Source organism: Synchiropus splendidus, chromosome 8 (assembly GCF_027744825.2).
Source record: "Synchiropus splendidus isolate RoL2022-P1 chromosome 8, RoL_Sspl_1.0, whole genome shotgun sequence".
NCBI classification, from domain to species: domain Eukaryota; kingdom Metazoa; phylum Chordata; class Actinopteri; order Syngnathiformes; family Callionymidae; genus Synchiropus; species Synchiropus splendidus.
In genome coordinates this window covers 18935169-18962050 of record NC_071341.1, presented here as the reverse complement: position 1 = coordinate 18962050, position 26882 = coordinate 18935169, and the positions used below count along the sequence as shown (strand labels likewise).

The 26882-nt window shown below is 43.1% G+C and overlaps 1 protein-coding gene and 1 long non-coding RNA gene across 2 annotated transcripts; both read left to right on the top strand.

Moving 5' to 3' along the window:
- The first annotated feature begins 292 nt into the window (after window positions 1–292).
- Window positions 293–12292, top strand: LOC128764223 (uncharacterized). The gene is made up of 3 exons (XR_008415729.1): window positions 293–435; window positions 10802–10930; window positions 12184–12292. It is a non-coding gene; the product is annotated as an uncharacterized LOC128764223 (long non-coding RNA).
- Window positions 12293–12417: 125 nt separating this feature from the next.
- Window positions 12418–24630, top strand: LOC128763799 (probable G-protein coupled receptor 149). The gene is made up of 5 exons (XM_053872984.1): window positions 12418–13468; window positions 16526–16706; window positions 16791–17263; window positions 19418–19561; window positions 21270–24630. The coding sequence occupies exons 1-5, from the start codon at window positions 12581–12583 to the stop codon at window positions 21759–21761; spliced, it is 2178 nt and encodes a 725-aa protein (XP_053728959.1). The 5' UTR covers window positions 12418–12580; the 3' UTR covers window positions 21762–24630.
- Window positions 24631–26882: the final 2252 nt, after the last annotated feature.

The window sequence follows — 26882 nt, the reverse complement described above, 5'->3', positions numbered from 1 at the left end:
TGCAAAGATTTTCACCAAATGTGCTTTATTTGCAAAAAAACAATGAGTGCTGAAAGTGCAATGAACACACACACATATAAATAATGACATGAATAAATAAAAGCAACAAAAAGATGATATATAAATAAGTCCATCTTTTTTGTGATGAGGAATTTCCAGGCTGTCAGTGTGTAATGGGCACTTGTTTTGTGAGGGAGTTCCTCACAAGGGGGCGGAGACTGACTGAGGTTTGGATGGGCGGAGTCTGAGGAGCAAAGGTGGGGATTGTTTGTGTGATCGGAGTTGTTGAGCATCTCATTAATATAGCCAAACAGTAACTGCTGTTGTGTTCCACAGGGTCGGGATGTCGAGAGTCAGAAACAGCCTGGAGAGAGATGGATCTCGCGGTCAGCCATGTTTGTTTACATCCGCCCTGTTTTGAGGCCTGCTGCACTAGTGAGTTCCACTTTTCAGTTCCGTCTATTCTACATTCGAATAATCGGAATTTGGACATTTGGAATCATTCGTGAATCGCGAACCTTAGCGGCAATATTTGCTGGCAAATATGAGCGTTTGGCGTCGCACGTGACCTTGTCTCAACAAGGTGGGAGGGAATATGATGTCGCACATGCTGCGCAGAGGGGTGGGCGAAAGTGATTGGTGGAATTTTCGGGACAGTCGCAGTGACCGGCATAAATTGCAGCACCTCGCAGAACTCGCAGGAATTGGTTGGAATGATACATGTTACTTGTGCCACCCTTGAGTGATGATCACGTCACCTTTTTGAAATTTTCAAAAACTTTTATTTATTTATTTTTATTTATTCACCCAGCCTCTCACTGATCAAAACACAGCTTCCCTTCTCTTTTTGGATGCTGGAGCCAGAGGTTTGTGAAAACGCCCATCACCCTAGTCCATGGACAGTTTTTGAAAATTCAATAGTCGATTGTCCTGCCAGGGAGCGAGTTTGTTTACATGGCCACCCCTCAACTTCGGCTCTAAAGTAGATCCAAAGAGTTACGCACTTGAAGTAAAATCAGCCTTGAACACGGTCCTTGGAGTGTCTGAATGTATTCTCATCCAAAGAACAGGACAACAACAAAAAAAAGTATTTCCACTGCAAGACTCTTGATGAATCCTGAACCTGCGTCAGTGCCTTCATAAACCTTCATGATCAGGATTAGAGTCAGCCCATTTTTATAGACAGCGAAAATTCACTCCCTGCTCAAACACCCCAAGACGCTTACATGAAAAAGGCGATACAATGAAATGCTATAATCCCCAGGGATTATATGGGATATGTATGCATCTCAAGTAAAACATCCTGTCACTGCATAAACTTGATGTTCTCTGGGTTTTCCCACATGAGGGCGGCTGTTCCATTAGAATGACTAGTGGCTGGTGCTCTGTAAGTCCAACGCTTGTGTGTTGCCCGTTGGTCTCAGCGCTTCTTTGAGGGCCACAAAAGTCAACAAGGAAAAAAGAAGAATAGAAACTTACCTTTCAAAAAGTGTGGATAGCGTATGTTTTATCTTCAGACTAGACTGCTTTTATTCTTTCCCAGGAACGAGGCTCTTTTGTACGGCGACTGTAAAGATGCACACAAACGTATGTCGGGTCATTTAGTGGAGCAAATCGTGGAATAGTAGGACACGGTGGAGTGTTTTATCAATTTTGTAGAGGCTGTCTGTGAAGCGCTGGAGGGCAGGACGACACGCTCGGGAGCTAGCGCACTAAATGGTGGTGACAGATGAGTCGTCTCTTATGCATTTGTCAAGAGTGGATCACTTTAAAAGGACAATGCAAACATGTTCACAGAAGCAGAGAAGATCCTTCAGTGAGGCAAGTGTTTGTGTAAATGATCCCTATGGAAACAATTAGGCGCCAGAATGCAGTTGACAAGCCTTGAGCTTTACCACAGCGATGGCAGGCCAGTTTCACTCAGAGGGAATAAGCATTGCAGTGGTTGTGCCTGGAACAACACGTAATGTAGTGGAGTCCAAAACAAGCCAGACCGAGACAAACCATCACACCGAGTCTGAGATCAAAGGTAAAGTAGCCGCAGCGACTTGACCCACCTGAACTCGGCTGCCATCTGGTGATTTGTCTTCACATTGAGAAGGTCTCTCTCCGAAATAGCACAAGGTGAAACGCTAAAATTGAGATCATGTTTGTGTTTAGAAAAACAAAATTGCGTTCTCTGGCGAAGGGGAATATTGCCTCGTCCACTTTCATCCGCAGATGATTAGTTTTCCCAAGAGCAGGTTAAGCTTTATGTTCTCGGTGACACGAGGGGCTCATAACTCAGAAGGTGTTCGGACTATTACAGGCGCCACAGGGGCTCCAGGGCCCACGTGTACTGCTCTGATCTCTCAACTTTGCCCCCGTGTTCGAACAAGGGTGTCAAACTCAGACACTCTGGAGGTGAAATTCAAAGCACAGTCTTAGCTAGAGGCGGAACATAATGAGTTTTATGCCGACAGGAAGTGAGGAGTTGCATCATTAGCCCTTGCTTCCATTTTTTGGCCTGACTTTTGTGTCCAGATGTTAAAGCTTCTCCTTCAAATGATCGAATTCGCATCATCTCTGGATGTAATTGTCATCGCCCCACAAACCTGCTTCAGCTCTTGTGGGCGCATTCATATGTTTACACTGTCATGTTGTGGGTCTGCCCCAGGACCTCCTCCCACGTATGCGGTCAGCCCTCAATGAGTTCTTTTGAGAACACAAGCTCATTATAAACTTGAGATCTTTATCCAAAAACAAAATGTGGTGGAAGAATCATCCATGGAGGAGGAAGGTGCTCCAGAACCTGAGGAACATTCACTGACGCCGCCACGACTGGCATCTTCATGAATGAAACTATCATCAGATGGATGAACGTGTATGTTAAAATAATTTATTTAAATATAAGAATTCATTGTCCAAAATATAGCAGATTTAGTGCATGTGAAGTTTGTTTCACCGGTAACCCTGGGGACCCGCCCAAAGCCCAGATCTTCCCCTCCTCTCCCCCTTGAGAGTCTTCATGTAAACCTTCTCTGCATCTGCCACCTTTGCAGTGTCGCTGTGCTGACACCGTCCCATCTCCTACTCCAGAGCCAAACCTCCACCTCACACCTGTACTGTCCTGGATTGAAACCCTTGGTCTTCAGGAGAGAGAAGTGCTCAAACCGCTGGACCACCAGAGTAGCAGAGGTGTTTAGTAGCCCTGAATATTACATGAAGACGGCGGCCTCAATGTGTCCTCAGCACTAAACGTTTACTGCAATTACAACTCCTCCACCTTGTGGTCAAGTAATGTAGTGCATTAGTGGCATCTTGATGGAAAAGTGAAGACAATAAGACGTTTGTGGTGCCTTTTTAAAAAAAATCCACTTTTGGGGAACTTTGATTTTCACCAAATCTATTGCATGAAATCACTCACAAAATACTGTGATCCAAATGGTATTCTCTCAAAGCCCCTTTTCGGTGCCAGTCCGACTGGATTTCCAAAAAAAAAAAAGCAGCCGCTCATGGCTCCTGCCAAAATGTTTTCAGAGAGAGAGAGTTTGCCAGAATAAAAAATCACCTGCCTGTCGACTTGCTGAGGGAGCTGTGGTGCGATTGCAATCTGGTCTGAAAAGGTTCCATTAAAGTTTCGCCCAGTCCTGCCTGAGCTGGATCACAAACATCCGTGGAGAAAATAAGTCCTGGGGGCGAGCGGTCAGCCTCATTCATTACACTCTGCCAGCCTCGGGCTGGATTTAGGGAAGGGGTTGTTGATGGCTCCAGTATGTTGGTGTGATGACCTTAAAGGAAAAACAACAACAACAACTAAACTAGACTCATGTCCTAGTCCAGGGGTGGGCAAACTTTTTGATTCGTGAGCCACAATGGGTTCTAACATTTGACAAAGGGGCCGGATTGGAAAAAAAATACACACCTTGGGATGGTGATGTTGACAAGCTTACTCCAAGGAAGCTTTGCATTTTCGATGACAGAAGACACCTGGTCAAACAAGTTCTCTTCCCTCTGTTTGTCCTTTCAGGGACTCCATTGTTAAATACTCCTCCGTTATTTCAAAAGTGTCGTTGACAGCTCAGATAAAAATGAGGAGCTGAGCCCTGTCTTTGACGTCGTTGCTTTCATCCAGTGCTAAAGAGTACAATATGAATGACTCTGTCTTTTTTTTAAGCTACTGGTGATATCTTCATCTATTAGTTCCACACATCAAGTCACTGTCCGTCGTGCTAAATTGATTTTCTCAAATTTATCTTTGCTCTCCAGGCACAAAATACCTGCTGTCTCCATCATATATTCTTTTAAAAACTCGCCCCCATGCAGATGTTTGCTGGCCTTTGCTATTATGAACACACTCTTCCTCCTTAATTTTAGTGGGTGCTGCTTATATTCTGGTGCGGCTAAAAGACACTTGACCTCAACCAAGCCAATGTATCGACAGTGTGTCATCTAGTGGGAAAACACCAGAATTGTATGGAAACATTGACAAGGTTTATTCATTTAATATTTTCAAGTTCGGCGGACCGGATTTAACGGGCCGCATGTGGCCCCTGGGCCGTAGTTTGCCCATGTCTGTCCTAGTCACACCTGCCCTCGTTTCCTATTACGAGTAACCTCCTCCTTCAATTTATTTTAAGTTATTAAAAGGCATTCTCTGTCCAGTGATGTACATCACAGAACTTGTCACCAGATTTCCAGACTCCGTGTTCAAGTTCATGAGTCTGTATTTTCCTGTTCCATCTCCAGTTGGTCCTGTGTGGCCCCTGCACCTCAAGGCCTAGCAGGCGCATGAATTATGATCGTGCACTGAAGGAAATAATACCTGTGGGAGTGTGTGTTGCTTCCTGTGTCCCTGCTGCTTTGATCATTGTAAAGTAAAGTAAAGAGACACCAGGATGGAAACATTTGGGCGCAGCGTCACTGTTAACATCCGATTAGTAGCCAGAAACCATCTCTGATAAAATTCATTGTCTCTTGTGTGTTTGTGTTAGGATGTGTTTGTGTTTGCCAGACTTGTGAGGACCAAGTCCTGACAAGCCACCTTCTTTGAGGGCATTGTTGCCGGTCCTCACAAGGTTTAGAGGGTTAAAACGTCAAGGTTAGTTCAGAGTCCTGTTTAAGAATAGCCGTTTGTTTTGGATGGTGAAGTTATGTCTGAGAGGCTGGGGAAAGGGTTATGTCAATGAGAGGTCCCCTCAAAATAGCGAAACAAACGTGCGCGTGTGGATGACTGTGCTTTTTGTTGTTCAAATTTGAGCGACAAAATGTCATCACTTCATGTAGTTTCCATGTAAACTGCAATTTAATGACTTAAAACTTGAATAATAAGGTATTGTTTTTTTCATCAAGTAATTCACGCTTCTTAAGCAGCCCTGAATCAATGTCTCAAGACAGTGCAATAGGTCCCTCTGCTGGACAGAGAATTATGACCCAAGTGAAGCGACTTTTTGGGGGCTGCAAAGGTTTTTGTTTTGTTGAATATCGGGATTCATTACTTCTATTCATGTTTGCCTTCATGTGCAGGGATAATCTAGCAACGGTGAGACATGAACTCCGAACAAGCTTCATGATCCTAAACGTTTTTCTTCGCATTAACGTGTAGACCTAATTAAACATTGCCAACTTGGTGAGCACTCAGAGAGTGCAGACCTCCGCCAAGTTGCTTATTATCTTGAAATGTCACTGATGATGAGCTCCAGCAGGTGGCAGCAGAGCTCTCTTGCTCCAATTATTGCTTCTCTCTTCACAAAGTGAGGCATCTTGCTCAAGACCCTAGGATCCAGATGGCAGTTTGGAACACCATCAAAATTGAGAAATATGTTTCGGTGTCCCTTTATCAATATTTCTTGAAAATTTCATTAAACATAGTAATATTTTTTTGCAAGCAGACGGACAAATATCGAGTATCATATCACCTGCATGGTGGATAACTGCGTCTGGAGTGTGCATGTCTATCTGACGTGATGAAATGCCTTTAGTCTCTGCAAACATCATATCACAGGTTATGTGAAAAAACATTATAAAACAGCCAAACTAGAGCAGTGAGCGCTGTTGCACTGGCCAGCTGTTTCATCATGACCTGGCTCATTTACTGAGCTGAACTGTGTGAGGTCATCACTCTCTTTTAAAAGGTTGATAATATCATCACTTTCCAGAGTCACTTGCCGATTAACTGGTGGAGATGTTGGAATATGTGGGGAACACAAGGAAAGACATGACCTTGAACTGGATCTTGGGAAGTCCAGCATGAAAGGAACTGAGAGAGTTCTGAGCTCCTGAGATTTAGGCTGCTTATTCATAACTTTGATGCAGACCTTCATGGTTGTTGTTTTTTGTCACAAGAGATCTTGATTTTCATGTTGCTAAATTATACAAGTGTTTCAGTGTGAGCAGCTGGTATTTCTGTCCTTGCTGGTAGCTGTTGAGGTGCAGCCAGGATCTTGACCTCATGACCATTATCATCGCTGCCAAGGAGGCAGATACTGTATGCTTTCATTGCTGTTGCTGTTCTGTGGCTCCAGGAGGAATAAACAAGGATTTAAAAGGACGAGTGTGGCTGCTCACCAGCCCAACTCTGCTCACATCTAGCTCGGATCCTGAAAACACAACAGGCAATTGAATCACTGAACTAAATCCACGCTCACTGGTTCTGTGCTCATTGATTCTGTGATTTCTCTGAAGCAACATGCATTCATTTCTCTGTCTTACATGAGCTTTGGAGGTGAGCCAACATGATTCTTCTTGAATTAACAACTGCTACATTTTTGTGGGTTCAAGCTACATGTTTAGTTCAGCTGGGGATGTGGGGAAGTGGGCTGCTTTGTGGAGGCATGATCAGGTGGATCAGTCATTGAACATTAAGAAGATGAGTCCACTAGTTAAAAATAAGATAACACTAAAGTCCCATTCATGCTCCCTATACGTACAAAATTGTATCCCTCTATTTCAAACAATGTTACCGTCACCAATCTATCCACCAGGGGGAGCAGCCCAGAGTCAAATTTTTTGACAAGGAAAAACACAGAAATAAACAATAGCGACTGTGGAAGTAGTATTGCCTCATGTGCCTCTTTTCCGCAATTGTTATGTCTTCTTTGTGTCTCATTAGAGCTAAGCATCAGGTAGTAACAGCAACACTGCCCCCCACAGTTCATGGTGGCATCGCTCCATAAGCTTTGTGCAGAAATACGGACATGAACGCAGAGCGTATCCGAATCCGTACGTGGCGTTGAGCATAAATGGGCCTTAACAGTTGCTCACCCACGCAGCTGATGCCCCATTTTCGATCTAATTTTGAAACATTTAGAAATTAGTTTTTGACTCCTTGCTTTGTATCCCCAACTGTGCCGACTCAGCGTTTCTCCGCTATCTCAACAATAGGCAGCGCTGATGGGTGTCGTGCTTTCCCATCCTCCTACACCCAACTCCATCAACTCGGGCCGCTGTAAGTGTGCCGAGGCGTTTATCTCACCGGGAGAGAGTCGGCTTTACGGCATCACTGAAGTGCGGAGACGATAACTCTGGCCATGATGACATTTGGCAGGCTGTCCGTCTGGGCCGGGATGGACTCGTGTGAAATGTCAGCTGACAGTCTTTGGAGAAACGCAGCTGCCATAGCTCTCTGATGTATTCAAAGCTGATGGCTGCGATCCTAAAGGAGCTCGATCCAGGCTGTCAGTGGCGTCTGAATGACGCGTGCCACTTCCTGGTTGCTTGAAACGCATAATCTAGGCATCGCGTCTATTACGCATACATCAAACCGACATAATTCATAAAGATAAAAAATGAATGTTCTCTTTGACAATATTTAATCGCCTGTCTTAACAAAAAAGAAATTAGTCATTTTTTTCAGCGTCTCTTCATCATTTCATCAGCCTTGTTTTTCTTCCTGTCTCCTCTAAAATATTAACGCGATGTGCGCCTCATTCTTTTTGAGGCAGTTTCAAAGCCGTAAATGTGTAAAGCCAAGGGAGAGATCTTGCATGGCTTCTGTCGATCGGGTGATAAGGCCTTTAAACGCTGGGAGTTAGCCGATCAATTGTGACCTACTTTGGTGGATGTAGACCTTTCGCTTTCTCTGTGTTGGGAAGTGGTTCCAGGCAGATTCAGCTCAATGAGGTGGATTGCACAGAAGCCTGACCTGATGTTCAGCGATACATGTGGGTGGAACTCACATGTTTGGAAGCCAGTCAGTTTTTTTTACCTCATTATAAACTGCAAAACTGTGTCATTTTTCACCAATTATACACCAACATTATACAATGTGATGTCATAACCACATAGAAATTTAAGTTTCAAAAAGCTGCTGTGGTGCGTGGCGCTCCTCTTTCCACACACTCACAGCGAAGAAACTGCTCACATGGGCAACTTCCAGCTGTTTTAAAACCTGATGCGCCTCTAACTTGACCACACACCTTCACCACAGAACCATGGAGGGAGGGAGGGATCCTTGTCGGACCCGCGACGCCAAAGATTGTCTGCACCACAGAGCTAACGGTTAACGTGGCGTCTCACTTCACAACTTTATTGATAGTCATGGCCTGTCAAAGTTTGCTTTGTGGTTTAAAAAGCGAAAAACTAGATGCACAACAAAATAAATGTGCACCAAAATGTGAAGAGAGAAAGAATCATTGTTTATATGAAGCAAGTTCAGGCAAAGAATGCTAAGGATTTGTCTGGAAACTCAAAACTACAATAAAATCACGCAAAAGAGAAGTGATGAAATCGAAACAGTCATTTAAAGTAAGTGGATAAACAAATAAATTGTGATATATTTTGCCATATTGCTCGCCCCTGTCGGGACACATTTGAAACAAATACATTTTTTTGTAATTTGTTTCTGCAAATAGCCTGGCAAACTAACAACCGAGTGTCAGTAGCTACAGTATTTGACAAATGAATAGGGATTTTCTACATGACTTTAAGCACAAGTGAGCTTTAGCCCAGGTTCTTTTGGTGGTGAGCCTGGGATTTTTTCAATGAACCAAGGTGCCGTGGCTTGAAAAAGGTTGAAAAACACTGAATTAGACAATGTTTATGATCAAGTCTTTCGCTGGGGTGTATTTGTCATTGTTCTCTGGTCTAGGATTAGAAGCTCCATAGATGTCCTTGTGTGTCAACAGTTATTATCCATATTAGTGCCCATGAAACTAGTGACATCATTCGTCATACATAGATGAATTTCAATTACAAGGTTTTCAATTGAGTTTTTTGGTGGATGACATTGCTGCCGTTTGGTACCCTCTGTAATAAGTGTGATGTGTTGTTCCATCCCGACAGGATGGTGCAGGAAGCAACGTGAAGGGTCACCACAAGTATAAGAGCATGAAGTGGCGTGGTGGTGAAGAAAACATGTCATGTCCTTGTATGAGGACGCAGTGTCCTCCTGAGAGAGGGTCAGGTGTCCCCCTGAAGGACCTTCAGTGATGGTGGTGGAACAGTGTCAAAACCACCAGGAGGCCTGTGACGACAAATGCAAGGCCCCGGGGCCAAATATGTGGCCGACTAAGCCATTTAATCAGCTCGGCTTCTGAACAACCTTTTAAATGGCAAAAATGGAAAGATATGAATGTAAAAAAAACAGATGTTTTTTGTTCTGACCTGTGTTATGGCATTTATGTCACATTTTGTTAGGCCTGTTTCTGCTTTAGCGTCTTGGCACATCATCATCCAGTAAGGGACCGACAAGTCCATTGTTTAATACTGAAAAACCACGAGTACTTTACAGAACATGTACATTACTGTGCCACATCAGAAGTGACTAGGAAGAACACTTGACCACTGCAACCATTGTAGGTTGATCAGGCACATGTCCAGGACGCTTCCTGGTGAGGTGCGTCAGACATGTTTCAGACCGGGAGGAGGCCATGGGTCAGACCGAAAGCACGGTGGAGATCACTGTACCACCTTGGAATTTTTGGGTTTCACAAGAAATGAAAACTCGAGGCCTCTTTGCTTTGCATGCTGCACCATTGACCTGACTTCCTCCATCCTGAACGTGTGATTTACTTTGTTCTATTTTAGCACAATGTATATTTTTGTATCGACTTAAATTAGCTTTTGGATTTTTCCTCTGGCCTTTTATTTCAATCCGCCGTCGTGCTGTTGTAAAGGAAGTTCTCATCTCTCATACTAATAATAGAGTAGAACTGGGGATTTGTCTTCACCGCTCCACTGTCGACGGCTGCAGGGAGCATAACACAAGTCTGTTTAATGATCTTTTGAGCTGCATTACACATTTATTTGACAACATTTTCTTTCATCTTCTGGCCAGTTAAATGAGTTTTTAGCCTGGAATTCATTTAACAAATGGCCTATATTTAGGTTTGTTTTTCTGTTAGTGGTACTGTTAATAAACTTACTGTCAAGGTGCAGCTAACCGGATCCACTTTAGTTGCCGAGTAACAAAAACCTGGCTGCGCTTTCTGCATCTCTGTACAGTACATAAATACATTAAGTCACGTAAAATAGGTCACCTTGATGAATGATGCTGAGCTCAGCTGCGGCTCCGAGATGTGTGCGAGACGTGTGCGAGATGTGTGCGACATCTGTGCGGATTGTGGTTGGTCCTTCTGTGTTTGTTTGTCCCTGCGGCAGAAGGAGGGTTCACTATCTATGTAAACTCATATTTAATTTTCTGACTCACGTCCCCTTTGACATTGATCCCAGCGGAGAGACATGCTCATCCACACGGTATAGAAATGATGCAGGGGGCGAGCATGGATTAGAATCACTCATGTGCATCAAGTTAAATATTAGTCGATAAAATCCATAGCACATGGAGCTGTAATCGCGGACTATGATCTGTTCCTCTCCACAGGACAAACTCCCATGAACCAGCAGAGCAGACCTTCATTGAGTCCTTGAGTGTCAGATGGAAGGCTGGAGCAAGGCTGTTCTGTACAGGCTGCAAACAACAGGGCTCCACACTCTTTCTCTTTTAGGCCTGGTAATGTGTTTACACAAATCAAACACAAATCGATGCACAACATTCACATGAGAACTGAGAATCTCGGGGGATCTTTTTAGTACATTGAACAGTACAGGTCTGTCGATAGATTACAATTTTCAATCTCAATTAATTGCAGTAATTCATGGCAAATTCATCACACGTTTTGTATCTGCAACTTAAAGGGAGATTTTCTCTGCATTTTGAGACACAAAAAAAGATTTTTCTGTTGCTGTTTTCTTCTGCAATCCACTTATTCCCACTGATTTATTATTGTGTCTTGTGAAAATCTGCTTCATCTTTTTTCCTTGATCAGTTTCAGTGTCTTTTTTGCAAACTTAAAACGGTTCTTCCCTTAATCAAGAGCCTTTATTGTACATATTGATTTTCTTATTTTATTTTGTTCTGTAATATTCTTTGCTGTGTATGTTAAGAGGTTTTCATACACAGCATGGAGCTGGTCTAGTTTTGCCTGTGCTAAAATGCTCTTAAAATCTACCAAGCACATGAAACTGACTTGACACAGAACAGGATTATTGGACGGCACCTGAGTCATAAAAAATAAGTCTGGAGAAATTGACAAAGGTGCTTTATCTGACAAAAATTGAACGTTCAAGTGCCGTGTTACGCCCTTCAGAGACTGACAGTTCATCGTCCCTGTTCCCTGTCAACGCAAGAATGAAGTGGTCTGTTGTTTAAAAAAAAAGGGGGAAAAAAAGTTCCTTTTTCCTTTGACACGATGCCACAATTATGCAAAGACATTGCACATACATTCAAAACACCCCCCTCCACCAAACCCACTGGTGTTTACCACCGTGCACCACTGCATGTTTCTTAGCAGGATCTGGCTGTTATTGCCCTCTAGTATATCAGCCCTGGTCAATTTACTCATCATTGTTTTATAAAGAGTGCAACTTCTTCATCTTCATATCTACTCTATATTCATCTATTCCCATCCACTTCCCCCATATTATTTTTCATATTGCATATTTTTTTGCTCAAACAGTTTCTAATTCTATTCTTCTAACAATCAAAATATTATACATAGTTTTGATTTTAATTCCCATATTTAATTAACAACTAATGGTTATATCTGATTATAAACTAGTTTCTGAATTGTTTTTTTCGCTTAAATTTTACGGTTTACGATTTATTGATTATATTGTGTGTATTTTTTTCTCTTAGGTGCCTCTCTCTCATGAGCAAGGTGCTCAATTACCTTATCTTTTCTCTGCTCATTTGTATTCCGTCAGGTGTTCCTCTCTCTCGGAGAGGGTTTTGGTCATGGGGGGAAGGGCGCCGTGTTTGGAGTGACCCAGAGGAGAAGGTCGACGACACGCCACAAACGAACCAACAGCCTGATTCATCCTGTAGTAATAGTAGGCGCCCGGTTCTGGCCCAACCCCAGCTGAAGACGCGGCGATGACGACAGCACGCAGACGAGCAGCTGGGCTCTACAGCTGTCCTGTCCTGTGTGCTCGGTGTGAACGCTCTGCACAAGTGGATGTCGGTACCGGATCCAACCTGGAGGAGGAAGAAGAGCGCCTTTTACGCGTTTCGTGGAAGAAGACGCCACGATTTGTAGAGTCAGTCATGACTGTTTTGCGCGGATAACTTATAACGATTAAAAAAAAAGTTTGACCGGGGAACATGTCCAAAAGCTTCCAAAACGAGAGCTTTTCCGCGGACGTGGAGCAGCAGAGCGACGCCTCAAAGGTGCAGATCCGCCTGCTGCTCTTCAGCTTGTGCGTAACCATCGCCGCCGCCACGGTGGTCGGAGGCGTGTATTCGCTTCTGTCTCTGCTCCGGATGAGGAGGAAGACGTCCCTCTGCCTCATCGTGGCTTCCATGTCAGTGGACGACCTGCTCAGCGTGGTCCCGCTCTCCCTCTTCATGCTGCTCCAGTGGGAGAGGGACGGAGGCGCCGGCGGTCTGTGCACTCTGTCCGGGCTGCTCTACGTCTTCCAGGGGGTTTCCAGCAACATGAAGGCGTGTTTGATCGCCGCTTACACTTTTTGCGTGACCAAGAGGTTCGGCGCGCTCCAGCCTCTCAGGGTGATGTGGGCCATCGCCGCGGTGTGGGCGGTGAGCCTGGCGGTCAGCGTGCTCCCCGTGTGCGGCTGGGGCAGCTTTACGCCCGCGTCTCTGGGCTGCTTTCCAGAGAGCGACAGCTTCTACATCCTCCTGCTCTTCCTCCTCTACTCGGTGTGTTTGTGCGGCTTGCTCTTCTTCTTCATCCCACTCACCTACCAGCTGTTGTGCTCCAGAGAGCCAGATGGGACTTTCATGTATCTGGAGAGAGGGCTGAGTGGCGACATCCAGACCTTCTCCAGGGACAGTCTGACCAGAGGATTCTGCGCCTATAACGAGCTGAGTCCAAGTTCCTGCGGGGCCAAGTCAGAGTTCAGGGCGGTAGAAGACAACAGCGTGTCTCCAAGTATCCCGGGAGCTCTTGGGGACACCCCGTCGGGCTTCGCTCAGAAGCGCTTCTCCATGATCCTGGCGGTGGTCAGAGTGACGCTGTGGATGCCGCTCATGGTAAGCGCCCAACTTTTCTGCCCGTTAAATATTCTATAGACATATATTCCCTCTGGAATCAATCATTTTCATTGATTGGAAATTAGACATTAAACCAGTGGTGTTAAACTCAAGGCCCGCGGGCCAGATTTGGCCCTTTGTATAGCTATATATGGCCCCCAACTTAATTCCATCAAGGATGCTTAAACAGCATGGCTTCAGTCCCAAGATTTGGCCCAGATGGGACATAATGGCTCGGGGCGCGCTCAGTGGGGGGCGAGATTTTTGCCCCAGATGACTGAGCGCTAGATGCCAAAGACAACATTAGCAGCGTGACTACAATTCAATAGCAATGAACACATTTTTAAAAAAATACAATAAAAAATGATAATCACAGAAAGTCGATGGCAAACATCAAGAGTCGTTGAACAGCGGCGCCACCCGGAGCGGATAAACATCTGCTGTTTATGATGTCATTAAAAATCCGGAGGATGAGGATGACGACTCCTCATGTTTGGTACTGACAGACAAATAAGCTGGTCAGGCTCAGGAGTGCAGTGTCCCCTGGATGATAACCCACTTCCTGGGTCACAAACCAGCTATTCTGTGTATAGCGCCCCCAGCTGAGTAGAAAAAGAGGATATAACCTGAGGCACAGAGGAGCAGGCTGCATGTCAGGGGGCGGATCGGACTTGAGTCTGCCAGGCCAAAGTCTGCAGTGTGAAAGCCTCATGTTGAAACTAACTCCCACCACCACTGGACTCGTGGGTGGTTAATTTCAACTGTCTTCACTGTCATCAGTCAGATCCATTACATGGTGACCTCTGGTGGTGAGGGACGGGAGGTGCATGGCATGTCTGTGTTGAATTACAGATTGACGGTCATAATCGAGATCGACTGGAAGTTTTCCGTAATTTTGAATTGCGATCACATAATCATATTAATTTCATTCTGTATTGAAATGTTCTGGAATCTCTGTCCTCTGAACCTCGGTTTGAGCCTTCATTTCCACTCAGTAAATTCATTCTCAGACTACAGGCGACAGGTCGTCGTCACGATCGTAGCCAGTTTGACTGTTGAATTTGAGAGGCTCAACTCCCTCGCTGTCTGTTCTGCTGATGGCAGCCGTGTAACAGGAAACAGTATCTTGTAATCCTAATGTCCCTCTAATGAGTTCTGACCCAGAGTTTATGGACAGCGACTACACTGAGGAAGAATACTGATGTGTATTAATAGCAGGTCTGCATGTGAGAGAATCATGAGGTGAATGGAAGCAAATCCACATGATGGATTCTGCTTGAAATGCATATGTGCCACAGCACAGCAGCCGTTGAGGCCATCAATGCATTTAAAGGAAAATTATTGGTTTATTGCGACCCAAGACGGGATGACTGAATTGCAAGTGAGTGCTGTTTGCAACGCGATGCAAATAGCAACCACTGACTTGTGACACTGCATCTGTTTGCAGGTTGTTTTGGTCATTATTTTGGTGTAAAAAGCTGAGCCTGAAATTTGAAGTCACCATTTTGTTCTCTCAGGCACAAAAAAAAACATGATCAATGCCAGGGTGGTACAACACATATTCCATTCTAATCCACAAAAGCCTTTTCTTTGCAATTTCAGCTTTTTGTTCCTGTTCAAACAGCAACAGCGGTGAAACAGTTTGGCAAACATCGCTGGCAGGCTTGCAACAGCGCCGCTGATTAAGTTACCAACCCAAACCGCTCACAATGCACTTGACGTTCGGATTTCAAAACGTCTTCAAATATGGGGAAAAAATAAGTGCTTTCTCCACAGACTTCATTAGTTACAGCAGTTCAATTCCAGGTCTTGCTAATGCTGGGCTTGAAGGCAGATTATTGGTGAACATAATCTCACAACCTCAGGGGGAAAAAGGCTTTGCTGGTTATCATTTTTAGTTTGAGACAATATATAATGAAACATCACAACAGCCATTAATGGACACCTAGCAAGCAGAAGCTTGCTAGGTGTCCATTACTCCATAAGCTCCACATATCTCATGCGTCCTGTGGGACCATGCGTCGGGTAAATAAGTGGTCCATTAGAGTTGAGGTTTGACGACAGGAATTTCTCACAGTGCCACCTGACGACTTTCTGAGATGATGGTTCTCAGAGTGTTGCCTCTTTCCCCCTGCAGGCGAGCCTATGTTCGCCACTGAGGGAAGGCTGGAGCGTGAGATCATGAATCAGAGATTGTATCAGAAGGGAAAGAAAGAGCTCAGCCAACCGCAGAACTCTCACTTTTCGCCTCAGATCAACTTTTAGAGCCAGAGTGAGGTGATATCCATTTGAATTTACAAGGCACAGTTTCACTACTTTCCTGTGGTATCATCTGCCCCTTCAGCTGTGTGAAGACCAACCGGGCAGCTCAGAGCTTGACCCGGAACTGACCTCATATTTTCCAATGAGTTCACTTTAAAATGAAGATGAAATGATTTTTTTCTGGAGATGTTGGGGTGCATTACTAGTTGCTAGATGTAAATATGTGAATTACGGAAGGCGGCCATGATGTCAAAGGTCATGATGTCAAATACTGACGTTTGTGATGAAGGTGAAAGAGAAAAAAGGGTCCAGAAACAAGCAGTGCAACAAGAAAACCGCTTATCCCTTACACCACCACATGAAACTAGCACCCCCACTGCAAAGTCACTGTGCAAAGACAGTTTTCCAATGATAAGCCCAGAAGGTGCCCATTATGCAGACATGATGAATCATTTAATGCCAAATATTCTCTTGAAAAGTCTCATTATAATTGGAATCAGTTCTCTATCTTGCGTTGAATCTTTTCACCCAATTGTATGATACATTTTGAAATGTTTTATTCACCATGTTTTTTTAGAGTTGGCCTTTCTCACCCGGAGAAGGTTTGTCTTGCCCCAACAGGGCAAATGAAAAGGCGGCCATGTATAATTCACGACGCCGTGGAAGCATCAGGCAGAAAGCTCAACAATGCACACAGAGATAATAATAATAATAATAATAATAATTCATCAAAAAGTGCTATTCACACAACCGGGTTGTCTTGTCAGCGCACTCATTAGTGGGTTTCCTTCACAGACGCTGGTGCTGGTTCGACATGCGATGAACGCACGCAGCTCCTCCCTGGAAACGCTCAGCTTCTTCCTGACCCTGCTTGCCCCGGCGGTCACTCCTCTCTTCGTGCTGTCCAAGCGCTGGATCCACCTGCCATGTGGCTGCTTCATTAACTGCAAGCGTGATCCAATGCAGAACTCTTCAGGTGGTGAATTAACAACCGCCCAGCTTCTAATAAAGAAGATCGATTCAGTGGGGACTAATTATTTTTTGCTTTTTATTCCCGCAGCAATAAGAAGAAAATTTCAGTTCAACCCCTCCTTTCAACAAGGCTGTGGGGTGTATAAATTATCTCACGCAAGCATCTCCCACTACAATCCCTCGTCGGAGAACTATCACAGCCTCTTTGACTGTGACTTCTCCAGCACGCGCCTCGATGCTCTGGAGAGAGGCGGCCTGCCGAGCTTGGGGCCCAATTTTGACTTCAGCACCCCGTGTGGTGTGGACAGCTCCCTCCCGCTCACGGACGCGGCAGCAGGTGGAAGAGAGCCGCTGGCCGAGCGTCCCCCTCTCTCGCACAAAGACAGTGAGGGTTTCAGCTGTGCCACTCCTCTGGCTTCTCATCACCAGGATCAGGATCACACCGACACATCGTCGGTGTTCGACGGGTCGGAGAGGAGGCTGTCGCATGAAGAGTGCCGGAAAATCGAGCTGACAGACTGGGAGTGGTGCAGAAGCAAATCAGAGAGAACACCCCGACAGGTACAAGACTTCCCTGAAAAGTCATTCTGGCGCATCATTGAATGATGTCATTCGGAAGGGGGTTATGGTTAATTCATCCTCTTACGGTCAGGACCAGTATAAGGATAAAATAAAAGGATCAGTTTAATGCTTTAAAGCCTTAGTTCAACAGATGAACATGACTTTCTCTTTGGTCATGCTTCACCACATCAACGGTCTGTGACATATACGTCAATGGAAAAAATAAATGCTGCTTTTATTCTGTGTTTACAAAATAAATAACATTACATAACAATAACATTTAGTTTCCATATCAGGGTTTCCAGCTGGATTTTTTGGGGGAAAAAAAATAAAAGGAAGGGAACACAACCAATCAGAAGAGATAGAGGTTGAAGCAGAGTGGAAGCTTTTGACATTTACTGAATTGGCGACAATAAATACCCTAGTTTTTAATCATAAGAAGTATATATCTCTCCAACCAGCAGCTGTCCTCACATGGCCTGTCTTTTTTAACCCAGGCCAGAATCTGCAACTTGAGTTTCGTAAGCAGCGGACTTCGGTCATTGTGATGTTTCTTACCTTGAAAAACAGGCTCTTCATGTCCACCTCCATGTTGTGTTATGTTTTAACTGTCTGTTTTGATGTTTTCCTGTCCATCATAGCGCTTACATAGTGGAAACCCTGCATATATAACTATAAATTATGGTGGCAACATATGGGTTTACAGATTAAAGAAATAGTGACACAGTATCTTCATTTCTTTGCTGATATTAGAAGCTGAGGACCTTGTTTAAGTTGACATCACACATATCAGCCAATGTGATATTCATGACATTATCAAGGTGCGTCTTGGCTCTTGCTTTGCACAACACTATGTTGAATATCCATTCACTAAGAAATAGTTTCACGCTTGAGATGTAAGACCAGGCAATACAGCATATTTATCAGGAACCAAAGATTAGTGGTTAGTGATGTTAAGGTTAAGTGGGACCCAGGATGTTAGGCTGGTTGGTAGGAACAACATCTGCATTCTAAGAGAAGAAAATAAACATAGAAGCTTGTTGAAAAATGGCATCATCCGCTTGTCGAAGCCTGTTAACAACTAGACAAACAAACAGGTGCTGACTCTCCTCCCTGTTGCTCTCAGAGGTGTGAAATGTTTTGATTTGTAGATGACCTGTACTAAACCACAAACAACTACCTAACAGTGTAAACGATATCAAATGAAGAAACTAAACACTTTTATAATGAGCCCCAAGTATTAAAGCAGCGGGAGCGTCCTCGTGAAATCGCCTAATTTGGGAAGGAAAAAGGGGCGGACAATAGGTGGAGCCTTCATGTTCATTAGTGGCATAAATCTCAGTAGCAAACGTCTGTCGTCGCTCCCCGCCTCCTCCCTCCGCAGGGACAGGAGGAATGAGAGCTTGAAGACATCTCGACTTGAAGCTCAATTTCAGGCTCTCCCTGAGGTGAAATACGGATTCAGAGGCAGTGAACAAAAAACACTTTCATTCCAGAAACCTTGTTTGTTGACGTAATTAAGTGACGACCTCATTGTTATTGGGATTGAATTCATTTGGAAAACAGACGGGGCGGTTGTGTGGCAGCCAGTAATTACACTGTGATACTTCATTTAAGATTTGCATGCTGTATTTGTGCCCAATGCCGTTCTTGTTTTCAGTGGGATTCGATTTATCTGCAGCTAGATGCGTCTCTGTTTGGCTCACTGTCACAAACAGATCATTACTTTTAACTGCGCCTTAATAATTCAGAGAGCTTAATGAGATCTGCCGCAGGATTCTGCAATGAACATTCTCACCCGACTTCCTGCAGAGACTCACCGACTCACAACTGATTTGCTTACGTTTTAAAATTGATAATAGATTCTTCAAAGTCTTTTAAAACCCAGCTAAATGATCTTCAGACAACAGCCTTTTGTTTAACGAAAATGCTTTTCCTCGTAGCTAAATTTAAATTCATGAAATCTAATGTTGCTTTCACCCTTGATCCGTTTTGCTTCTGGGAAAAGCATGGTTGGCCAGTGATTCATCTTCTCAACCGCATGCTCATTTCTGGTGGGCAAAAGTAGTCATCATAAATTTGTTCTTTTTTAACTAAAAGGACGTGTGTAAAAGAATCTGAGCATGTCCTTTGATCTGTATTCTGTCCATGCAGCGGTCGTCCGGTGGTCTGTCCATCCCTCTGTGTGCTTTCCAAGGAACCGTTTCCCTGCAAGCTCCCACAGGGAAGACCCTATCACTCTCCACGTACGAAGTCAGCAGCGATGGACTGAAAATATCCCCAAGCAATGCAAAAAAGGTAGGAACGCTTCTTCTTCAGAAAGCCAGTAGTTTCTCAGCAATATCTGCGTGACCTTCACTGCCATCCTTTGTCGGTATGAAGTGCCAGACTATACAAAGCTCGGGATTTCTATCCAAGCTGTGGCATGGTCACGTTCTTAATTGTGTCTACGGAGCTGAGAGTGTGTGAGGGATGTGGTGAGGCTGGAGAACGTTCCGGAGGGAATAACAGGAGGAAGATTGGCAGGGGGGTGTAGAAGCCATCCAATCCTGCACAAGATCATGATGTTGATAAAAATAGAATCAGACTTGGAGGTGCTTATTCATACTCAACTGGTCCAGGTGACGCTGAAGGTCGAAGATGAAGCAAAAGCAAGCTGTATGTTATGAATGAACAATAACAAGCAAGGCTGTTGGCTGAGGTGTGTGTTCTCTTTTTCTCCTTTGATTTGAACTGGGGGTTGTGGAGTGTCCTTTGCACATTAGTTTTTAAATAATACATTTTTTCTAATATATTATTTATTTTAATCAATGTTTTTGTTTACCCGAGCCCTTTGTGTTAGTGTTGTGTTTCATGCTATTTCTGTTTTTCGGTTATTTTTATTTTATTTTAGTTTTTTTAGTTTGTTTTATTGGTTTGTTTTTTTGGAATTGTTTCTGTTTTTTCCTAAGTAATTTATTTATTTATTTTTTCATAATTTTTCATCTTCCGGGGATTTTTTTTCTCCCTTTTTCTGACTGGATTATTGAGATCCTTTGAAATCCTGCGAGAGCCTCCAACCTGCAGGCGACTCCTGCTGATGTTTGGTGACTGCTGTCTCCTGCCTCCCGAGCCCCTGCCCCACGCATGCCTCACAAAAGAAAAATATCCTGAACTGTACTCAGAAAAATACTCAGAAATTCAGGAAAAAAATGCACTGGAAAACTGAGCATAAAGTAAATTGGTTTTCTTATCAGAACTCACAACAAAATAACTCATAAAAACAGAAATAATTACACCACAAAAACAGAGAAAATCACCTACATATTTTATTTATAGCCATTTTCAGTTCAGGTTGCTGAACTGTTGAGTGTCATTTTGTTATTTAAAAAATCTTTTTTGTATAATAATGATTGAAACAATAAAATTGAATTAGAAAATATCTATATATTCAAACGCACTTCTCTCAACCAAAAGTTTAGACCCATTAAAACCCTCTATCTGTCTGGTGAGCCTCCTTAATGAGAGTCTCACAGTAGCTTCACAGAGAAATTAATTCTCCGTCTTCACATTCAGACCTTCACTCCAAGACCTCGTAGCTTCACGCGTTGTTTAACTTAAACTTGTGCTCTTTCTTTCCTCACCGTGGCTGGTCATTTTCTCTGAATCCTAATTTTAATCTGACGATTTATAGTTTGGACTCTATGTTGCTGCACTTCTTCTGTCACTCAGGAGATGATTCTATAGTTTATCAGCTGCATCTTTCTTGCACCCTTTTGAACAGATTAGCCTTTTCCTGTTGGTCTCTCAAGCATTTCATTTGGTGTCATTGTGATGTTGACGTTTCAACATTAGCTTTAAAGTACTGTGTAGTGTTTGTGAAAGGCATTCGGTTACAGTTGAAGCAGTCGAGTGTTTTGCTTCGGCATCCGTGTTTCTGCTGTATGTCATGGGTGTCAGAGCTCCTCAGGAGCTGTATTAGCTTGTGCGTTCCTGTCATGGTAATGACCCTCCTTTTGTTCCAAAGGTGGAAGTGTACCGTTCCAAATCAGTCGGACATGAGCCCAGCGCGGACGACTCGGCTTCCAGAGGCCAAACACGAGACGTAAATGTCGGAATAGGAGCTGAGATCGGAATGGGCTCAGGCGTTGGCGACACCAACGTCAAAATCCACCTGGAGGTTTTAGAGATCTGCGACAACGAAGAGGCCATGGACAGCGTATCCATCATCTCCAACATCAGCCAGTCCTCCACTCACGCCCGCTCGCCGTCATTGCGTTACTCACGAAAGGAGAACCGATTTGTTTCCTGCGACCTCGGCGAGACGGCGTCGTACTCTCTTCTGATCCCAACCGGTGGGAACCCTGAAGCTGAGATTATCAACATTACCATCCCTGACACTGTGGAAGCGCATCGGCAGAACAGCCGCAGACAGACGGAGGGCAGCTCCGGATACAGGGAAGAGATCCAGCTGCTGAACGAGGCCTACAGGAAGCAAGTGGAGGACACAGAAGACTAACATCCAACTCCTGCACAGCTTTGAGGGATGATGTCAAGTTTAGGACGTCATGTAGGCTTCTAGTACTTTGTTGCCAATTGCTATCAAGTCGTTTCTCTGTTGACAAACATGTGCACAGATAGATCGCGAGTGGTGCTCAAGCTTTAGAAAAATTCCCTTTTATTTGGTGCCCAATTTTTTTCTTAATTTTGAAGGTGCAAGAAAAAAAATTGGCAATGTGGTCCAAATTTCTTTTTGGTATCTGACGTAGCACTTATTTTCTGTGATTCAGTGGCAGCCAGTCATGTGACCGGAAGTCATAGAAATGAATGGGGAGATGTCTTAAATATAAATCCAAATGAACCAATTCAACAACAGCAAAAAGAAGATTTTTATTCATAATTTTTGCTACAGGTGTCTTGAGCACCAGCCACACAAAATGTCTGTGCACGTGTCTGTCTATCAACATCAAAATCAGTTCAGAGTTCAGTTTTCCTGTGTATCTTTTGTCCACTCTTCAGTTCAAATGTCGCTCTTTCCAAAATAGAGATCGACACAACTGAGTTGGAAGAATGCGTCGGAATGTGTGAAGTGCTCCCTGCAGCACATCCTATCTTCCTTCAGTTCTTCCCCAAACTGCTCTCTGGGCGAACAAATACTGATGCAGAGTTGTGGTTTTCTCAACGTTTTGGCTTTGTATTGCATTGACGTGAGGCCTTGACCACTGCCATGAAGCGACTTTGCTTATGTGAGGTCCAGAAGCTTTCTCAATTCAGTACCTCACTACTTTAACAGACTGGACGTGTTTTGCTTATAAAGAAAATGTATTTTAATTCTTCAAACATTCGTAAAAGTTGTGTGATCATGAAAAATAGGTTCATATGAAGAAGAAAGATGCAGTAGTGGAGATATGGTGCCAAAGGTGCGAGAAGGCTGTGAGACAGAGTTGCAGCAGATCTGTTGCCGTGCCAAGACTCAGTGCCATATGGTTCTGTGTCATGAACAGAGGTTTGTAGTGCTGCTAGATGTGAGAAAAGTTGATCACATTTGATCTGGCTTCGGAACAGATGACTCAGAGTTACAGGGAGCCACCACCTGAACGGTGACTCATCACTTGTTTTCAGCATTATCCAGGTTTAAAGAGTCCAGAGCTGCTTGTTTTTCCACGTAGTTTTATTCGGTAAAATACAGATTTCCTCCGGTATTTTTGCAGTAAAATGATAGCTTGATGTCCACAGTGTGTCGGCCTTTAAAGTTAGATCGACAATAGCTCAGTATTTTTGGAGAATTACTCCAGTTAGAGCAAGCTATTTTACTATACTATAGTATAGTGTGTCCATATCCACGTGTGCTGCTTTCCACTTGCATTATTCATGTGTTCTATGGCTGCATAATACATCCAGTGCTCATGATAGTCATTTATTATCTTCAGCAATGCTCACATTCCGCTAGCCATGAAACAAAAGATGTATTCATATTACAAATATATCCTCTTCATTGCCAAGATTTTACATGCAAAATTTATTTTGTGAGGACGTTCTGTTTCATTAAAATTTCGTTCATAGGAACAAACTTCCATAATGATTTAATTCCTTACTATTTCAGTGTTGCTTGCTTCCAAAATGCTTTTAACTTTCCATCACTGGAATGTGCTCATGTGCTACGCTAACAGTTCTACCTGATGCTGTCAGTTATTGCCTTAAGCATCTGTGTTGTTGCATGTCAAGAAAAAAAATTTTTTTTGACTCATCTTTTAAATTCCCTCCCATCTTCCTCCCATCACTTTCCAAATTATCTTTTGGTGTACTTTTTAATTAAAACTCAATGAAAATTTGAGCTAACTACGTTTGTTTAAAGCACTTGAGGGCCATAAAGAACGGCTTGTCGTGACCCCGGTTTCAGTTTGACCTGTGTGGATCAACAGTCCATCAGTTGATCAATACTGCCTCTCTTGATCAGGAGTGAATTGCAGTGTCGCTATTGAATTATTAAACTGAAAGTCACTTAATATAGCTGATAACTGAAGGAAGAAAAGCCAAAAACATTCACATTTTCTTTTACTGTCATACGTGATTTTTCTGACTCAAAAGTGTATTTATCTAAAATTCATTAAATTATTTTCTATGATTCAGTCGCAGCCGGTCATTTGACCAGAAGTCATAGAAATGAATGGCGACATACTTGATTTTTCATTCTAATATACACTGACCCAACATACATACATTGTTTTTTTCCATTTTGAGGACCAGTGGATGAGCCTCTTCATGCTCAGGCTTTGCTTGTGTTGAAGTGGATGTATTTCTACAAAGCCACTGACCTTATCATAGTAATGTATTTTGTATCCCTGCTGTATTTCATCCATGCAAACAAACAGATACTAGCTGTTGCTGTGAAACACACAATTGTATTCTCATTTTATGATCATTCTACTGCAGTTATTTAATAATGTGTTATGTATCTAGTAATTTCACGACAAGATGAGTTGTCACTTTCTATTATGTGTGTGTATCTTACCACAGTGTTTTTTGTCTGGATGATCATTTGTGCAGTTTTGCAAAGACTTTACTTCCAGGCTGTTGAATCATCCGCGGTCAAGACCGTTTCATCATCCCCAACGCCACATTCATGTGAAGGATGTTGTCCTGAGACACTCAGAGATGGTAAGCTGCCTCTGAAAGAAGCGCCTGCTGCTGTGTATGAGAGGACTATCGGAAACATAATGAATGTACGGTGATGGTGCTCACTGTCCTGCTGTTAAATCGAACAGTTTCATCTGTTAATGGAGCCAAAGGTTTTTATCTGCGCGTGGCTTTGACTCCGCAGTCAAGCCGCGTGGAAGTAATGCAGCCATCTGCTTGTTCTCTTTCACACAGCGATCAGCTCTGACATGTCAATAAAGGAAATCATTTGCCTTGTTTGTGTTGATTCAGGTTTTTCGCCAAGCGCATTGGTGATCCGAGTGTGTTTAAAGCCTAGTCAAGCTCAGTGATTTTTGAGGCGATCATGGGGCGACGCTTTGTCACTTAGATGACACTAATGTGGCCGATCTGAAGCAGCCCTGTGGTTTTCATTGTGTTCTGCTGTGATTCTAAACAAGAGGAAATCAGACGCTGAGGTCTCCATTTCGCTCAGTCTTTCCCCCCCCACTCCATATTTTGAATTACTTCGACATTAAAGTTTGAATCTGAACCATTAGGGGTTTGATTTTGAGTCGGCAGGAGCCAAAGTTAGTTAGAGATTGCAGGGATTAAAGTGCAGGTGGGAGGTTTTATTTCCCAATGGGCCACATTATATTTGTATTATTAAAGACAGAGGGAAGAAAAAGAGTCCTATATTTAGCTTACATTATGTGGGTATACATTACAAAAACAAGATGTAATAACACCATGACATTAGATCAGACCTGGGCAAAGTGCGGCCTGGGGGCCAAATGCGGCCCTTTGAAAGTATTTATGTGGCCCTCCCAGAGTCCAACTATAAAATTAACATTGTTGTTGTCATTTTTTTTATTATGATTTAAGTGAAACATAACAGTCTTGTTTGATTATTTTTCTTAATTGTTTGTCTTTTCCGTTGACTGTTTTATTTCTTGTCCCTTAAAACACATCAGAATTGAAAGTAGATTTTGAAATGTGCGAGACACATCTAGAATCTTTAAATGGAATGTGGTTTAAAGAAATTAAAACACAACAAACTGTGCATCTGTGCATTTTAAAAGTGTGGGGTTTGGGTTTGTCGGCCCCTCTCTTGAATTGCCCATCTCTGCATTAGATGCCTCAAATATGTGATTTTTTATGTCAAGATTCTCCATATAATTCATCATTAGAAGGATTTTTAAAAATGTATTCATTTAATTTTCTGAATTTACTGAATTTAAATACTTCCGCTGGTTAAAAAGAAAAATCTATTTAACGTTTCAGTGTGGGGAAGAGCAATGGAGAAGAAAGAAAGAACTAATACCAGAGTGTAATTCAGAATTCAAACATGAATGGATGATAAAAAAAAAGATAATTTTGTCGTTTTGATGTAGGCCACATAAGTACAGTCAATGAACCATGTGTGGATTAAGGTTTGTACCTCAATAACAGAAATCTAGGCAGGTGAAGAAGAGAGTGCAGGTAGGGTGGAGGAGACAGGCATCATCTGTGATGTCATAGTGAGGAGGAGCCTAACTTGTGCGGCACAACCTGATGATCACATCAATACAAAACAACCTCCTGTTTGCTCTTTATTTATTGGTGTATTAGTATTTAATAAGACACGACCTTTTGTACATTCAAGTGGAGATAATCACTTGTTTTGATCAATATAAAACTCACCATTGTGACAAACCATATCTCAAATGCAGGTCGGCTATATAGTCTTGGCAACTCCTGAAAAATTGTGCGTGTTTCCTGGGATGCTATATTTTCTTTTCCTTATTGTCTCCCATCTCCTCCTGTATAAATGATTCAATAGAGTTTGAGTTTGTATGCACCGCAGGTAGCCCTGGGGAGGTGGGGAGAAAAAAAGAATCCATCGTTTGCACCACAGCTGAGCAAAGGAAGAGCAGAGTGAAGTACTCCTTTCCTGTCATACTGTATTATATTTCAACCCTTTCACAGCTCCAAAGCCTCTGCAATTCAAGCTTTCTGCTTATTTCTTTCCAACATCCATATTTCAACGACACATTTTTTTGTTTTTTTCACGCTGCGCTTAAGACGATGAATTTATTATATGCTCAAGCCTCAGCAGAAAATATACTATCTTTTTTCCTTTAATATCTTGATATTCACGGATGACACTAAAACATCATTTAAATCCGCTCATGATGAGTAACGAAAACATATTGTACGAAAAAGCTGTGGCTTGGACGTGTTCCATTGTGTGGTCCAAGACATTCTCACATCTCAGGTTGTGAGATCACAGATTCATCCTCAGCAGACTCTCCATCAAGATGGCGACGCAGCGCCTGTGCAGTTGCTAATGAAAGCTCATTTTAAAGTGATGATGTGCGATATCTCAGGACAGGAACTGAGCCGGAGGCCGATTGTTAGTCTGTCATCTCTCATAAACACATGAGTGACGTCTTCACAGCTGATCTGCTCTCAAGTCTGCCGCCTCAGATCGAAAGCACTAATTGGATTTTAGCTTTTATTTTCA

Excerpts from the sequence above, each read along its gene's own strand:
- LOC128763799 (XM_053872984.1), top strand. The coding sequence starts at position 12,581 with ATGTCCAAAAGCTTCCAAAACGAGAGCTTTTCCGCGGACGTGGAGCAG. Across the intron at positions 13,469-16,525 it reads CGCTGTGGATGCCGCTCATG|ACGCTGGTGCTGGTTCGACA; the intron begins GTAAGCGCCCAA and ends TTTCCTTCACAG. Across the intron at positions 16,707-16,790 it reads TCCAATGCAGAACTCTTCAG|CAATAAGAAGAAAATTTCAG; the intron begins GTGGTGAATTAA and ends TTATTCCCGCAG.